We start from the raw sequence: 17510 nt of genomic DNA on the forward strand, positions 1-17510 counted from the left end.
GCTCAGGTGAGGTATGTTGCCTATGGCCCTTTAGTTTTTTTAAAGAATATGACTGCTATGATAATCATGAAAATTATAACTTGAAACTTAAGAGTTTCATAAGTAAGGTTTACTTAAGAAACTTAAGTAAATTAAAGTTCCTTGTTTATAAGTTGAGTGTTTATTTTTTTTAGCTGAGGCTCATTCAGTGGCTGTGGCAGACCTCAGAAAAAAGATTAAAGACCTAGAAATGGATGTGGAAGTGAGTAGCACTGCTCTGTATGGAAAAATGATTGAAGATATTCAACGATGAAGTAAGTATGTAACAGTGAAGTAAAACATTGAAATCTCTTTTAGAACTGCGAGAAATCTAGGACTGAGTTAGAAAGAACACTACAAGGAAGTGAAGATAATGAGGAGATTAAAGAAAATATTGAGTTTTACACAGACAACATTAGTGGTCTTAATGCTGAGTTGAGTGAACTCAGGAGTGAGTATAAACCATGTTTAATTATAGCAAGAATCTATTTTACAAGTTTTGAAGTGCTTCATTCTTAGTGTTAATTGTTTAAAAACACACCACATTGAATGAATATACAACATAGAAAACATAAAAGATCTCCCAAATATTATTTAAGATAATTAAGAAATTTACTCATGTACTCTGACAGAAAATCTGGTGGAGCTGTGTCCTGAGGAGGGAGATTTAGAGGCTCAGAGAGAGGCTGAGAGGAAGAGGAAGGAGGAGGAGGAAAGACAGTGGGAGGAGGAGAAGAGGAGAGCTGAGGAGATGAGAGAGAAGCAAAGAGAAAAGCGAGGGAAGGTGATAGAGGAACTGATACAGACAGAGAAAGACTTCCAACACAGTCTGGGTCTGTGTATAGAGACATTCCTGTCTCCTGCTGCAGAGAGGGTAGGCAGAGTGTTACTGAAAGAAAGGAAATTTCTTTTGGGGGTGCTATGGGGTTGTTCAGGGTCAGTAATGTAAGCAGGTCTCATTTATGGCTTAAAAGGAGTAACTTCTAATATATGGTGAATGAAAGAAGTTAAAGCTAAATATGTAACTGGATATGACATGGACATATATATACTGTATGACTTGAAATTGGCAGCACCCTGAGGTAGATCTGTCTGTGTTAATGGGGAACATTGAGGATGTGGCAGACATATCACAGAGATTACTGAGTGCTCTGGAGGGGGCTGTACAGGGGAAAGACTTTGAGGAGCAGGTCATAGGTAAATAGTCTTATTACACAGTGTAGAAAAGCCTTATAAAACATTTAACTATCTGATGTATCCATGTAGATTGACCTCAGCAATGATAGTTATGATTCTATTGAAGGACTCTTTCATGCAATATCATTTAAATGAGAGATTTGTCAAAAATATTTTAATATTCTATTGAAATATAACTCATTCAATTTTGCATATAACCCAGTTTTTATTATTAAAAAAAGAAAGGTCAGACAACTTTTCAAAATTTCCTTAGCAGTAAACTAATTAGATGTATTATCTCAAGGTTCAAACCAAATTGATCCTTAAAAATTACAAAGAGGACAAAGTTTTTAGAACTTATGTCGTACGAAACGTTGTCGTAAAAATTGGGTCAAAATAAACATTTTTAAAAATTTAGCAATATGTTTCTTTACAAAGAATTTGTTACTATGAAAATTCACTGATGTGTTTAAATATCTTTATTATTATACAGAAGATGCATTATACAGGAAAACAGGGTTGTGATGAAATCTAAATATTTGAAATAAGCATGGACTGTGCTTTGAAATGATTGATTATTCACATATTTGACATTCTTTTAGGTGTGTGTTTTGTGGTGCTATCAGAAGACATGAAAACTGCCTTTGCTCCATACTGCCGTAACCATGATGAAGTGATCACACTGCTAGAGAAGGTAGAAAAAAAACAGGCCAAATGTTACTCACTTATCTTAGTCTAGAAACTGAGTACATGATGTTTCATGTGCCAAACAGTATTATGTGATGTTTAATGCCAGTTACATGTAGTTTGAATGTGATTTCATACATGTAAAATTGTTAGCTGTTTTTGAACACTGGTGCACTAATTAGGGCCCCGCAAGGATTTGTTTTGAAGTTAAGGTCAAGCCTGGGTGATATTTGCATTCACTGAAGGCTGGTATTTTAGAAAACACATGCTTCATTCTTCTTTGAATATATATTTAATTGAGTTATTATAGATATGATGTTTTTTACTGCCTTATGTAAATACAAGGATGCTATTTAAAGGTTGTTGGATATTTAGCAGTTGCTGTTCCTTATTCTTCTTTATATATTTTTTAATTTTTGTAATCAAGTAAAATTCTCATCCCCTAATTTGCACTTTTATATTTCTACCCCTCGGCGGGGCCCTTGCTGACTGGTCAGATTTCTAGTTTAAATGCCGTGTACAATTACAGTATGAGGAAAGTGAGTCCATCATGGGGTACATAAACAAGATGTTGGACAAACTTCGACAGAAGACGGTGGTGTTTGATCTTGGTGCCCTCCTTATTAAACCAGTCCAGAGGATCCTCAAGTATCCACTGCTGCTTAACGAACTCTTCAAGGTCAGTAAACAGCATACAAAAGAAAAAATCATCCCTGTATAATACTTTACTGTATACTGATCTTAAAGAGGTTTGTACTGAGCACCTTTCTCTGTGACTATAGTCAGCAAAATGCATGATCCTCAAAAAACATCTATTCACTATGTGTGATAATTAATAGAAATATCAACAGTAGTAATTTATGATTGTGTTGATAAGTCCATGACTTGCAATGTGTTCCAAATTTTGAATTTGTTGCAGCTACATGTAATACTGTGAAATCATTATTGTTTGTGGGGGATCAATGTTCATAGATTTCGTGGGCAACCCTTACCCACAAATCTACTTCCCCATGAACATTGATACACACACATGTGTACACTGAACACAGTAGATTTATCTCTCTTAATAGAGCATACAAATTAACCACAAATTAATGTACCCATGAACTAGTAAAATTTTGGTTGCACACGAACATTGACCCCCCCTCAAACAATGATGATTCCACAGTTAAGTAACAATTTTGTTTAACACAGAAAATACATTTGTGGTGAGGTTTGTCTGTCTTTCCCAAGCAAAGACTTTACTTGCTTTTGATCAGAGTGTGATATGCTAATGGTGTTTCCATTGTTTTAATGGCTTACAGGCAACAGAGGATGACCATCCAGACAAGAAAGAAATTCTGACTGCCATCAACGCCATGACTGATGTAGCATCAGCCATCAATGAATACAAACGCAGAAAGGACTTAGGTCAGACAACCAACAACTTACATTTATACATGTTTATGTATTTAAACAATCTCAGAGGAAAATGAAACTAAGATATAATATTATTTGTTTTTCACAGTGTTCAAATATAAGAAAGTTTCAGATGAGTCTTTTGGAGACAAACTTGCCAAGCTGAGCTTCCACACTATAAAGAAAAAAGGCAGCAGGTTCAAAGGTCGAATTAGTACAAATCTGGGACTTCTGCTGGTAAGTGAATATAACTGTGCACAAGTTTTATAAAGATTTGATTGTATGGGAAGCTTAACTTCATGTACATGTACCTGGTATATTTAAGGAATCACTGTCTAGTGTGTTGGGTATGTCAGGCCATTAACAACAGTTGCAAATGTAAATTATAGATTATCCCATGTTTCCAACTGTCATTGATGTCCCTAGCATATCCAAGAAACCAGACAGTGATTCCTTGTATTTACATTTATAATGATGTAAAATAAAATAAAAAAATTCTGACTTATAGATGTGAAATACACATGTTAATTTTCATAGCCACTGCCCACTGATATCTAACGCAGTGACGGCTGCGGAAAATTGACATGCGTATAAGGCACTTGACCTTTCACTTGGCGAAATTTATGTTCAATTGTAAATATTGAGGAATCAACACAATTAAATTTCAAAGAGTTATCACATAGAGAAAAAGTTGGAAATGTAAATATTTGCAGATAAAGGATGATGACTTTGACAAAGAAGAGCTAAAGTTTAGACAACTGGAGAAGATGGTGAAAGTCTTTATAAGAAATACACAGATATATATGGACCACTTACAGGTAAACAGCTCGTCTTATTTCTGTATTTCTTTTGTTTTGCAAGTTGCTGTTCAGTAAATTGGTATTTGAAATGTGTTTTTAAAGTTAAATTCATTTCTTATTTCTATTTTAAATTGAGTTGACTGATATGTTGAGATTGTTGATTGATTATGTAGGAGTCTGTGTCCTGTCATGAGTGCATGGTGGCTGACCTGGCAGATTTTTACGATGATCGACAGAGTAATGCAGAGATGCAGAAATACCAGGAGGCCCAGGAAAATCTGGATAGAAAGCATCTTCCCCTGTTTGTATGTACAGATTTTGCTCGAATTGCCATTTTATGGTGGAGGACACTGATCAATTGTTTAGTCTAAAATACTAAAATTTTGTAATTTGTAGACAGATTTTCAATTCTGAAAACTAGGTTTTGTTGTGTTTGACAATTGTAGCAAGAGACAGTTAGGGACCTGGTGACCTCCCCTTTGAACAGACTGATGTCCCTGTTTGAGGCCCCTAACAAAGTGATACAGAAAAGGTTTGACAAACTGCTGGACTATGACTCCATGCAGAGGAAAGTCACTGATGGAAGGGTGAGGAGGAAATGTTTAAATGAAAATCAGTCAACTTTGTAAGACAGTGTGATGTGCACAACATCCACTTATAAGCAATAAAATGTTTTCTTTTTTTCCTTTATGCTGTAAATTTATTTATCATGATGCAGACAGTCATATATACATAAAGAAAATCTTAGTTTAAATGTGCTACAAGTTTTATTATTTACACCTCTGCTATAAAAGTATGCACTATTTTGATATCATTAGATGCCAGAGAAAGCCCTGCAGCCAGTTAAGAGTGACTACGAGGGACTGAATGCCCAGCTTCTGGACGAGCTTCCTAAGCTGTATAGCTTATCCCTCCATCTCCTACAGGACTGTATTGCAGCTTTTGTCCAAGCTCAGAGAGAGTACATCAACCAGAGATCTCTCCAGCTGTCCGATACCCTGGATGTAAGTGAATTCACTAACAGGCAGTTTTTAATGGTATATGTGTACATTTTCTTTTTTGGTAGCAGAAATTGATAAGAGTCAGTCATACAATTGATTGTTTGTTTGATTAGAGTTTTAGTGTGCCTGCACATTGTTATTTCCACTTTGGTGTTGTTTGTCACACGGTAGTTTTATTTCGGATGTAGTAGTGTGTGGTAGTCTATGGATGTGGTTTTTATTATCATCCAGTTGTTAAAAGAAGTTGTCATCTGTTCCTAATGTTCTTAAGTGATAGAATTTCACATCTTTTGCATATTTGAATTACTGGTAATATCATTAATTGTCATATATAACTAATCATTTTATAATTGATAAAATTAATATTTTATTATGCTTGACTTTTTTACATTTTATTGTGCAAATCTGTGTAATGTGATATGTTTATAATTGCATATTAATAGTTATATATCTAATTTTGATATACTTTGCTTGTGTATAACACCATTTTGTTTACATATTATAGTTATATATCTAATTTTGATTTATTTTGCTTGTATACAACACCATTTTGTTTACAGAAAGTCACTCAGCATGAAATAGAAACTAAATCTCAATCACCAAACTTATCTACTGTAAGTCAGTCATCCAGTAGCGCTACAGCATCATTTCTATCCACCATAAACTGCAAGACACAGCTGTCTGCGCAACTTGTGCTGCTAGGTCAAGGGAGATAAATTCTGTTGCTTTGCTTGGCAATCACATATTAGTTATATTTCATGTGCATGCTCTTAGGCTACATTTGCTTGAGTAGAAATTTCAGGTGGAGGCAGCCAAACTAGGCAAAGAAGACAGCAAGTTACAGCACATTTACTCAGCTTATTTATCAAAACAGATTTGGAGAGGAAATGCATGAAATTTGGACTTATAAATTGCATATTCAAATGTTCAGACTGTCATACATGTAGTTTGAGATTAAAGTTGCATGGTTTTGATTCGAGTATTTATTTCAAAGATTTAAGAGGAGTGACATGAATGAATTGATAATTTATTTTAAATGATTTATTTGAAAATTAATCATTTTCATGAAAATATAAATCTAGTTTATGTAATTTTAAGACATTTATATGCTCTGGTATTGGTGACTTTATAAATGGTTGAAAATTATTAATAAAAGTACATCCTTTCTTCATAGTATATCCTTTGCACATTATCTGTAGGCATTGCAGTAACATTTCATACACTGTACCCTGCTGTTACATTATTATCGTGCTATTTATAGCTTCCATCCCTGCTCTCTTCCACTGACAACCTGATGGAGAACTTCAACATCGGACATGTCGCTGTGGTGGACAAGATGTCCTGTCTTAGCTTTATACCTAAAGGATTTAACCCTAAAGTGGATGCTCTGAAACAACCAGACAAAAAAGGGAAAAGGCCATCCCTAGTTGTAAGTTTGGGGGGCAGATTTCTCAAAGGTTGCTGAGAATGATACTCTCAAGTGAGCAAACTGTAGTTCTTGATGTTTCTGATATACATAGTTGTTCAAAAGTAAAGTAATAGTTTGATACAGATTATTTGAGTTTAAGTATCTTCCTTCTCATAAAAGAGAAGATTTTCTCAAGATATATTTATGACTTGATTAAGAGAGATATTTTCATTGAATTTAACTATCAAGCAGATGTGGTTCAAATCTTATTTTTTGGAATAATTTTGCCAAAAGATATATTTAAAAATACATGTACTAAAATTTCAAACATTGTGAAATCACTCATTTTAATGAGGGTTTAAGTTTTGTTGTTTTCATGGTATGAAAAGACCCACTAATTCATGTCTTCCATGAAATGTTACAAGTAAAGAACATGTAAAATGTACATTTTAACCACAAAATCAAAACCCCATGAACCAACATTTTTTCCTTAAATTAATGATTTAAAACAGAGGGATTGGGTTCATGGGTTTGTCCTGTGCTTTTATAGGAGGAAATGGCCAGTTCTCAGGCTCAGAGTCAGAAAGTGTACCTTCAGCAAAAGTTCCCAGCAGAAAAACTATACAGGGTGTTACAAAATTACACTGCCAGTGATCTGATGGACCTTTCCCTCAATGCTGGGGATCTGGTGGGTGTTGTTCAAGACAAGGATCCCATGGGGAACAAGGACAGGTGGTTTGTGGACAATGGAGGTGAGGGACTCTCTTTACTTTTCATTTTTATTTTGTTAAAAAATATTTTATGACAATGCTATATGTGAGAGGAACTCAATTATGGTAGTATAGTTGTACAAATCACAATATGTTTAAGACTCTGAACAGACACAGTTTTTGAGAAAATGTTTATTTGACAGCTGCTAAAGGGTTTATACCCTCACGACTCCTCCAGTCTTATCAGTCCTCAGATGTCACAGTCAGTGAAGAAGCCAATCAGATTTATCCTAACATCCCTGTACCAACATCACCTCTGTCACCCACTGTGATTGGTCAAAGACAACGTCTGACCTCTACTGGAAGTCAAGGGTCAACAAGTTCATGTGCAGTCGATTATCAAAGTTCAACCTCAGTGGATGGTGGTCAGTTATCATCTCAGAGGTCACCAAAGCAATCTACACTGATCAGTCAGAAAAGCCTAAGCAAAGAGTTAGATGAACTTTTAGATGAAGACATGACCCCTGACCTACCTACAGTAGAGGATTCTATCAAGCATGAATGTGAAGAGGTAGTTACAAGACCTTTTCTGTAATATTCAAACAATTTTTTGCCTGTTGTCTCATTTATGCCCAGTACTTATGTATAAGTTAGACAGTAAAGGCATTTCTTGACCTTTGTTTTCAGTTTTACTATGCTGAGTATGCCTTCCAGTCCCGTGCAGCCAATGAAGTGAGTTTGTTTGAGGGACAGGTTGTGACTGTGTACGTCAAACATGATGAACAGGGTAACAGTGAGTGGTGGTATGTAGATGCTGATGGGGTCAAAGGTTATGTTCCATCTAATTACTTACAGCCAATGAGCTGACAGGATCGATCAATGGACAGAGGTGAATCTCTGAAGGCAACCAATCAATGTGCAGATAACAAATGCATCACAGTTTTTTTCCCACAATTTTGAAGAAATACAATTTTTAATGATTAATGGAGAAATGAATTTGTCAATGTGACAGTCCATCCTCTAAGCTAGTCTATAATGTTCAGTGTGTTAATGTTTTATTTTTGAGTGCTGCATGTTAATTAATGAAAGTTCCATTCGTGTATTGTAATTTTTTTAAACTTACCAAAGACGACCTACTTTTTATGTAAAGTAGCATGAAACTTTGTATATGTACATTTTATTTTCATTCCATGCTAACAGGTTTGGGAATTAAATTTCATTTGCATCTATTCTTGAAGAAAATTTTTTAAGCTTGTAAAAATGTTCAGCAGAAAAAGATGCTTTATCAAAGTATGCATAAAAATTCTTGTTTTTAGTGCTTTTATGTGAAGGGTTAATATAAATATATATACTTGTATATATATATAATTTTTTTTTTTTGGGGGGGGGGGGAAGAATATAGGAAGATTTTAAATGGGAAACTCATGAAAAATGTTATGCTGGCATAATTGTGTTGTAATACATGTACTAAAAATTTATACATATTTATTTTAAGACATATTTAAGGCTATTAATGTTTTGTTTACCTGTATCTTGGGTGTACAGTAAAACTCATTAAGTATGAACACAGATATAATAAATTTACGGAAAAAGCAATAGGTTTTAAGGATTCCTGGCAAAATTCTTTACGATTCCCTGTAAATTTTACGATTAGGCCAAAAAAAATTAATCAATAGTTTCTCAGGCACCGCCGCATTAGGTCAAACACTGCCGCATTGATCAAATGTATTGACATATTGAAAAGGGAAATAACTCAATTTTCTATTTTTCCAAGCTGAAAAAGAAAATTGAGTTATTCCCCTTTTCATAAGTGCTAATAGACGTTTTTATTAGATAAACAATACATTTCTTGTCAATACAGTAGTTTATGAATTAACTTTGTTTGGAATAACATTATTTAAAGTTGAATGCATATTATTCAATTCAATTCACTTTATTGACAATTACCATGTCGGCATACAGTCATGACATAAAACGAATTAACAAGAATAATACATACATATTATAATTAATGAGAGAACTGAAGAAAAAAAAAAAAAAAGAATCAGTTGATATCATCATTTTGTTGAACAGCTGACATGAAAAAAAGGTAACAGCTGCTTCCAAAAAAAAAAAAAGAAAAGAAAGAAAGAAAAAAAAGAACCTGCCTGCCCCATTGAATTTTGAAATTTTTGGCCTGAGAAACTATTTATTTATTTTTTATGGCCTTATAACATATCTGATATAGCAAATTTACAGATATAGTGAACTGAATTTTTTTCCCTTAGAGGTTTGAAATAATAAAATTTACATCTCCTGTACAAATTTTCAAAGATCTCAAAAGTTAGAGTATTGAACTGAACTGACATAAATTTTTTGAAAGTATTTATATTTGAAATTCAAATTCATATGAAAACTTTATTAGTTCAAGGTGAATTTTGTATATAATACTTCCATCAATATATTCCATAGGGAAAAAAAATCTATATTGCAAAGTTGATACATGTGCTATAACAAATTTTCATATGGGTATAATGAATTACAGATATAGATAATAGTGAAGTAAATTTGCAGGTCTCCGGGAGTTCGTTATGACCAAGTTTTACTGTGTACCTAAATTATCCTTGTATATTTATATGTGTATTCATTTTAATATTTGGTATTCTAGAACATAAATCAAAAACAAGGTAGACATACACTGTACATGTACATTTAGGTTTGTTCTTCAGTCATTTGCATAATGTTGAGAGAGTACAACTTTTAGTTATTAATTAGATATTCCATTAATTTTTTTTACTTTGTGATAAAGGGTAGCTCTGTTATTTATGATGTTTATTGGAAAGGTATGTCTTTGCATTATGAATTTTTCATGTTTTACAACTGATAGTAATGATTTTTCAGCCTGAGATTATTAGATTGGTTGATTTTGAATGTGACAGCTGTGGCATCCTATAGATGATGGACATTAGACTTTGTATGGCTTGGATTATAGTGTGGTGCTTTCAAGCTTTCTGTGATAATTAGCCAGAGATAGAATGTAAATTATTGTAACTCAACTTGCATTTACACCTTGACTATCAGGTAGAAGATGTGTAGTGTTTCTTTTTACTGGTACACTATATGTAATGAAACATTATTAATTAACAGTTAGTCATATACATCAATGCATTGCTTAAAGATTTTAAGAGAGAATTAATGAATTATTTGTAAATTTCCAGCTTATCTTTCACCAAGCAAATGCCCATTTTTTTGTAATAGCAAAATTTATTTACTTGCAAGAAATATGAACAAGGGTCATCACTCTTTCACTTTATGAAAAGTTTTCATTGTGAAGGAGGATGTTTTAGTAAAATTATTTATTGGAGATGAATCAACACAACTAATTATATTGTAAAGAGCTTGTCTTCGTGATACTATACAGTAACAATTAATTAATTTGTCCAGAGAAACATGGCACATGTAATTATATGAATATTGACGAGTTTTGAAATTTCTTTAAAATTTCATTGATATCTTTGAACAAAACAAAACAGCTGGAATCATTTTACCCTCATTCCTTTTTTCCATGAAAACTTGTAGATATGTGTTATGAAACAAGCATGTAGTGAAATTAACAAGTGCAATATATATCACCCTGCCACTAACAGGAATGTTACCTTGTAATGTATCATAGTTAAGGAGATGTATCTACATGTATTTGTTAATCTTATCTTTCTTTTGGTTTTAAAATTAAGGATGTGTTTCCATTTGTTAACTATGGTCTTTCCTGTAGCTAGTATCTAATATTAAAATTTTTCCATTGTTTGCAAATTTTCCCTTTCATACATTCCATTGTTGTTAGTCAGTATGCTATTTTGCAATTTAATATCCATTTACATGATTATTTCAATTAGGGCAAATGATTTTTTTTACTTTATATGCATCTTGGTTGTATAGTGCTTTTATATTAAGGTAGTGGGCTCTTTTTTAATCTTTTTGGTATGGACTATTTTAAATGTATTAACATGAATTTTTTAAAATGTTGATGTGCATGGACACATTAAAAAAAATACATGTAGTGCAGATGTCTGTAAAAATGTAGAAATTCTCTGATAACAATATTAAAACCAATAAGTACCTGGGTATGTACTCTTAGAATTTAATCACATACAAAGGACTTTTTTTTAATTACCATACATATCACTACATTTCTGAAATGGATCATCTTTCAGTAAACTTTCACTTGGATTTGATTTTTAAACAAGGAAAGACAACTCTTGTTACACTATCATTTCAGTCTAGATGTATGTGAAAGGGGGGGGGGGATTCAAATCTGAACAGCAGAGAAATCATAGACTTTCTTTATGATAATTATTGCACTTCCAGGTATAATCATATTTTAGTTTTTCTGAACAAAAAGATAGATCTTTACCTGTGACATATACTCGGTACCTTAATCTGTAGGAATGAGTTCTAGACAAAAAAAAAAAATCTTTTTCATTGTATGTATAATATTTAAAAGGATGTTCCACACTTAAAGGGTATATAGCAGTATTAAATATATTAAAAACATATATTCAATTATCTACTTTTATGCAGGACAAGTTAAATGTGTACAAACCATATTTGGTTGTAACATCTATATCAGTGGAATAGATTAACCCTCAATTTTTCTTTCGAGGTGTTTTGGAGACAACATTTTTTAATTATTTTCTATATTTTTTTTATATCCTTTTTTGATAGAAGAAGAAAAAAAATAATTTATATGTTGCTGCTGAAATTTGTCTACCTGATACTGGTATGTAGAATGAACCGAATCCACTTCAATCAAACATATGCATGAAATGTTTTAACTAAAAACTTCACAGTTGGTATATACAAGTATATACAAGTAAATGTATGTTGTGAAACAAGTTGTATTTACATCTAGTTGAAGAATTGCTGATTATTTTTCAAAAGCATTTTGATAAGTCTTTATTCAATGTAAACTTTTTGTGTATTGTAAAATCTCCCACTTGCTTACTCATTGCTCAGATAGTTATAAATTGAGAATAAAACATGTTTTACTCACTTTATCTATGTAATTTTTTTTCAATGTTATTAAGGACATTATTTTTACAGCCATTATGTACCCTTCTTTATTGAGAAGTGGGAATATTTCTTAATTGAAACCTTACAAATGATGTGGGAGAGAGAGAGAAAAAGATGTACTCTGCAGACTATAGAAGAAATAATGTTTTATCTCAACAAATTGTACTGGATGGGTATAAGGAAGTTTTTATACTTTTGGGGGAAAAAAGTTTGCAGATAAAATATACAGTAAGGTTATGTAGGAATCAGCTGGTAGTCTTGTTGTAAACTCTTTGTCAAATGTATGTAGTCGGTGAATGCACTACTTTTCACTTTTATATTCTTGATAACTTTCTCCTTTCATCACCAACAGCTCAAATGTCGTAGAATCGTGCATCTTTTCAAAAGGTACATAATGTGGAATGATGAATTTGATTTTTTTTATAGGCCTTTGTCGACTTTAATAATTGAAATGCCATCTTTCTTTTGCTGTAAACAAGCACCTGTTTAGCGTTAAACTTTCGTCTACCTAGACACACAGGAGGGTACACACAAAAAAAAAATAGTCCTCCACATTTTATCATTTTGTTTAATGTGTCATACCTCATTTATTAGCTGTTTTCCCAAGGTCATACTTTGATAAATTTTGTCATGTCATGACACTTATAAAGATTCCTACAATTTGGTTTTAAAAATTGTACATGTGTTTTTTATTGATACCTGAATGCTACACATTGTTAGCTTGAACTTGACGGTATGATGTTGGGTTAAATGTTTCTAAGATCAGGAATCAATCCTGATCATTGTGCAGTAGTGCAGGTTGCTATTTTGAGGTATACGTAAATATTGATTATGTTCTTTTGTCTTAATTAGATTGATTGAGGATAAATTATATGGCAGACAGCACGATTTTGATATTTATCAGTCAATACTGGGGTGTGTCAGATACAAATCTATAATTGATAAGACAGACGACCACAGGCTGATTTTATGACGGTCCAATTTCAGTTGGTGCAAAGATTCCTCTATAGTTGATTTTTTTATTTTTGAGTGTTTGTTATTGATTCGATCAGCATGGATAGATATTTCATTGTTATTTAGGAGTAAAATGTCACTTTTAAATGATGCTTTAGGTAGAAATTGCTGGAACAAGATTCCTTTGTATGACAAAGAAAGATTGAATTCAATTAAGTGATTAAGTTTCAAGAATTTGCACACTTCATGTGTATTAAATTTTGGCGAAAGTTTAAGTGCATTTTCCATAAATAAATCTCATTTTCAAGTATATCTGTCCACAGGTTTAATAATTGCATGTTGTCACATGAAACATTATTGCATAATTTCCCCCACAAGCCCCATATTGTTTTGTAGTCTAAGTAATGTATATATTTTGTTTGACCGGTTTGTTTTTCTAAAGTATATAGGTTTAACTTTCCATTAAATTTTGGGACTGGCTGTTTATCGCTGTTTATAGATGTTTATTTAATTATGAGCCAAATTTTACCTAGTTTTGATGAAATGATACTCAATGCTGCCTAAATTTGATCGGTGTCATTACATACCAAAAGGTTCCGGATTACAAATCATAATTAATAGCTCGTGTAAGCCTTTACAGTACCAAACTGATCTGGAGTCTTCTATGCGTTTATCAAGCATGGTAGATTAGACATTGATTAATTGTATATCTAGTGTTTGAATGTTTAATTTACCAGAAATGGGCTCTAAGCACAATGTTAACCTCTACCTTAGATGAATCAATTGTAATAGCGTACTTCCATTAGAACTTGGTATAGACGGGGACCGTTACTTGGGTACTAATCTCTTCACATTTTAGTGTGACTCCAGTGTTGTTTTTGTTGGATATTTATGTCTAATTTTCCATTGGTTTCCTTAATGACTATTCACCTATGCTGTTTGCAGTGACTGGTTTTATGTGAAGAGAAGGTTATTTTGTTGTCCAGGGGTGATAAACTTTTGGTAAAAGTCAGAATTGATCCTTATAGATCCCCGTGAATTGATTTTTCTGGTAGGATGGTGATTGGAATTTTCCTTTTTAGATTTTTTTAATTTGAAAGTCATTGCAAGTGAAGAAAGAAAGTCCTAAGAATGCTCTTTTGCATATCTATTCAAAACCATGATCAATAATTTTTACGAGGAAAATAACGTAAAGAACTGGTTTTATCATAAGCAAGACAGGAAATTCAAAGTGAATTTTTTTGTCATAGTTTTGGAAGAACTGATAGTTTCTTTTTAAATGCAAGAAAAATCAAAGTAGTGAATTATGAGAGATTTATTATTGTTGTAAACTTAATGGTGTAAAAACTGTCATATCTGTATTATCAAATGGCAGAACATTTAAATGAAAAAAGGCGTGCAGTGAATTTCTTAAGTATTTAATCCAACCATATCTTAATTTAAATCCATTAATTCATACAAACTATTGGTCCCATATAGTAAGATTTAAAGGTCCCCTGATTTACTAAGGATTTCAGAGGTATTGTTATGGCCCTACAAGCTATAAATATTTGCAAACTTCAGAAGTTTTGAATAGAATCTAAAACAGTGAAACATTTAAGATAAGTAACAGTAAAAATGGCAATAAACGGCCCACTCAGGGTGGAAAATGTAACAGCCTTGTGTACTGTCCCTGAGCTATGTGGTAACCGGTCAATTTAAATTTGTGGATGTAACTGTTGGAGGATTCAGTTAAAGATGAGGGCGTGAGAGGAAATGTTTCATTTAAAGTTTCCCAAATTCAGAGGATTTTTTACATGGGAAGAATTAGGGTAAGTTGTTAATAAATTGATTTTTCTTTTTATTTTTAATTTGAACTTGACTGTTGAATAATATGGTACTATAAGTATAATTGTTTTAGTACTAAAACCACATCTGTTCCATGAATGTTGGATTTTAAATCAGAGTTTAGATTTCAGGTTTTTTTTTGAAATTATAAGACTGGAATTAATATTCATTATATTATATAGATATGGATTAATAAAGACAAAGTAAATACTAACAGAAATATGCAGTTTTTCTTCATTGCATTGATTCTGTTGTGTTATATCTATCTTTGTTCATATATTTATCTCTGAAACTTGATGACAGCTAGTATTTCAATATATACCTGTATCATAATCAATTTATTGATTTAATATTAATTATATTTGTAGTATTATTTTTATAATTTATCCAGAACTTTAAAAGAATATTGTTCATAGGAAAATCAATACATTCTTCCATTTGAAAAATAACTTCTACAGATTCTAATTAATGGAAGGGATCCCAATTACTGTGTTGTGTTGTCGTACATTTATTGGAAAAGTTAGTATGAAATATAGATTAAAACTGAGATAATTAACTTTATAAAAAGATTTTATTTCTTCTTTACTTTATGTTGACTTCCATTTTATTTGTCAATTATTTTTAATTTAAGGAATGAATTTAAAAGTTACACATTAAGTTATACATTAATTAAGTTATAACCTGGGTTAGGGCAGTTAGTAAGTTTATGCTTAAGCTTTACATATACAACAAAACAATGAAATTATAAAAAAAGCATAAACTGTTCCAACCCAGACAAAAATGGCATAAGAATGTACAAAATTTAAACATAATGGCAAGTTGATTGATACATTTTGGATGCAAATCATAAAGTGACAAAGGCAACATAGCTACATAAAGGTTATGCAGAATAAACTTAATTTTTCTAACCCAATCAATACTGTAGATTCCTTATTTTACGCGAGTACTTTATATCGCGAAATGGCTAACGTGCGTCAAATCGCGAGAAAAATAATTCGCGAATGGGTGATTTATCTAGAGATTTTACATACATTAAAGCACCATAAAAATAAAAGCGAGTAATTTTATTTCGCGAGTTGTGCTTCTCGCGTAATTACGCGATAATTTATTCCTCGCGTATATTTAGGAATCTACAGTAGCATGTTACAACCAAATTTGATTATAATTAAATATTTTACTTTATTTTTCAGATGCTTAGCCCGAGCCCTGGGAGTAAGTATATAATTTTTATTTGAGCATGTATATAAGTACAGATCTAGAATCTGCAGTTACTGTGGAGTCTTGTTAATCAAGATGCTAATTATCTGGACACTTCACCTTTCAGACGACATTTGTGGGGAACAATTTATAATTGAATATACAAAGTATGTTTCGATCATTAGTCTGGATTCTTCATTTATCCTCACAATCTGCTCGGTAACACAAATTAAGGTCTGGATTAATGTGACTCGACTGTAATTTTTAAATTTTGAAGTATATGTCCAGTATTTTATAAGGCTGCTTAATAGGCGTACTCAAAGCAGGATCTAGGACAGAGCTAATCTTAATTTTTCTCACTGGATTAAATAACTGCATATTATAATGTATAAATAAATATAATAAAGTCATTATATTCAGCTTTAGTTGTTTTTAAATGAATTTAAGGTATATTTATACATTTAAAGTTTTGTGGATGTAGACAAAGTTTTTCTTTTTTCAGTAAGAATTTTTAATTATTTGAAAAGCCTAATTTTTAAATTCTTTTAAAGTGAATTAGTACTTATTCAAAATCAACTGGAGGTCAACCTGTTTTAAAACTAACATTAAAACTTGATTATCACTTGATATGATTAAATATAAACACTAGGAAATTAAATCGTCTTAAGTGTTCGAGTGTAAGTCTACATCAGGAACAAGGCAGAGTTAATCTTCTACCTCTTGCAGGACAATAGGTGTGTTATATACAGGACAGTCTGCAGTGGTGGTAATATGTACAGTCATTATAAAACGTGCAGTTTAATCCATATAAACTAAAGGATTAGCCCTAATGACTTTATTAATTTATTAAACATCTGCATATTATTGTGCTTAATCTTCTTTTTAGCAGATTAAATTTTTGAAGGAAAATTTGATTGATTTAAAGATGATTCATGATTTTATACCTCCTGCAATGAAGTGACATACTTTTGTTGCTGCACATGACCTACATTTTGTGCCCCAGTGCAGATTTGTTGAAAATCGTCGGTCCTGTCCACAAGGCCGGTAAAAATTTGTCTGGACCAATAACTTTGAAGACGTGGGTCCAAATGACCATTTGAAAAAAATTGAGCATGACGCAAATTTTAAAAATATTGGGATGCGCAGGTGAAGGTCACAAAAATAGCAGAGATGGCGCATGGTGACGATGGTCGATTAAATTTGTTACAGCAATACATAATAACGTCATTCATTTCTCTGATTAAAGGCTCTCTATCCAAGAAAAGAAACTTTTGAGACTGAAGGC

At 32.2% G+C, this 17510-nt stretch overlaps 1 protein-coding gene across 1 annotated transcript in view; it reads left to right on the plus strand.

Moving 5' to 3' along the window:
* LOC133187048 (dynamin-binding protein-like) overlaps window positions 1-17510 on the plus strand; it is a 59239-nt gene that overhangs the window by 12523 nt on the left and 29206 nt on the right. The window contains exons 4-19 of the mRNA XM_061322419.1: window positions 174-241; window positions 337-469; window positions 651-892; window positions 1092-1215; window positions 1797-1888; window positions 2411-2560; window positions 3186-3291; window positions 3389-3516; window positions 3993-4097; window positions 4253-4384; window positions 4526-4666; window positions 4898-5083; window positions 6342-6509; window positions 7039-7240; window positions 7402-7769; window positions 7886-8060. Of these exons, the coding sequence (XP_061178403.1) occupies window positions 174-241; window positions 337-469; window positions 651-892; window positions 1092-1215; window positions 1797-1888; window positions 2411-2560; window positions 3186-3291; window positions 3389-3516; window positions 3993-4097; window positions 4253-4384; window positions 4526-4666; window positions 4898-5083; window positions 6342-6509; window positions 7039-7240; window positions 7402-7769; window positions 7886-8060 (2520 nt within the window). The remainder of the gene's footprint in view (window positions 1-173; window positions 242-336; window positions 470-650; window positions 893-1091; window positions 1216-1796; window positions 1889-2410; window positions 2561-3185; window positions 3292-3388; window positions 3517-3992; window positions 4098-4252; window positions 4385-4525; window positions 4667-4897; window positions 5084-6341; window positions 6510-7038; window positions 7241-7401; window positions 7770-7885; window positions 8061-17510) is intronic.

Source organism: Saccostrea echinata, unplaced genomic scaffold (assembly GCF_033153115.1).
Source record: "Saccostrea echinata isolate AGI-Se365-2 ecotype Australia unplaced genomic scaffold, CSIRO_AGI_Sech_v1 ptg000014l, whole genome shotgun sequence".
Classification (NCBI taxonomy): Eukaryota; Metazoa; Mollusca; class Bivalvia; order Ostreida; family Ostreidae; genus Saccostrea; species Saccostrea echinata.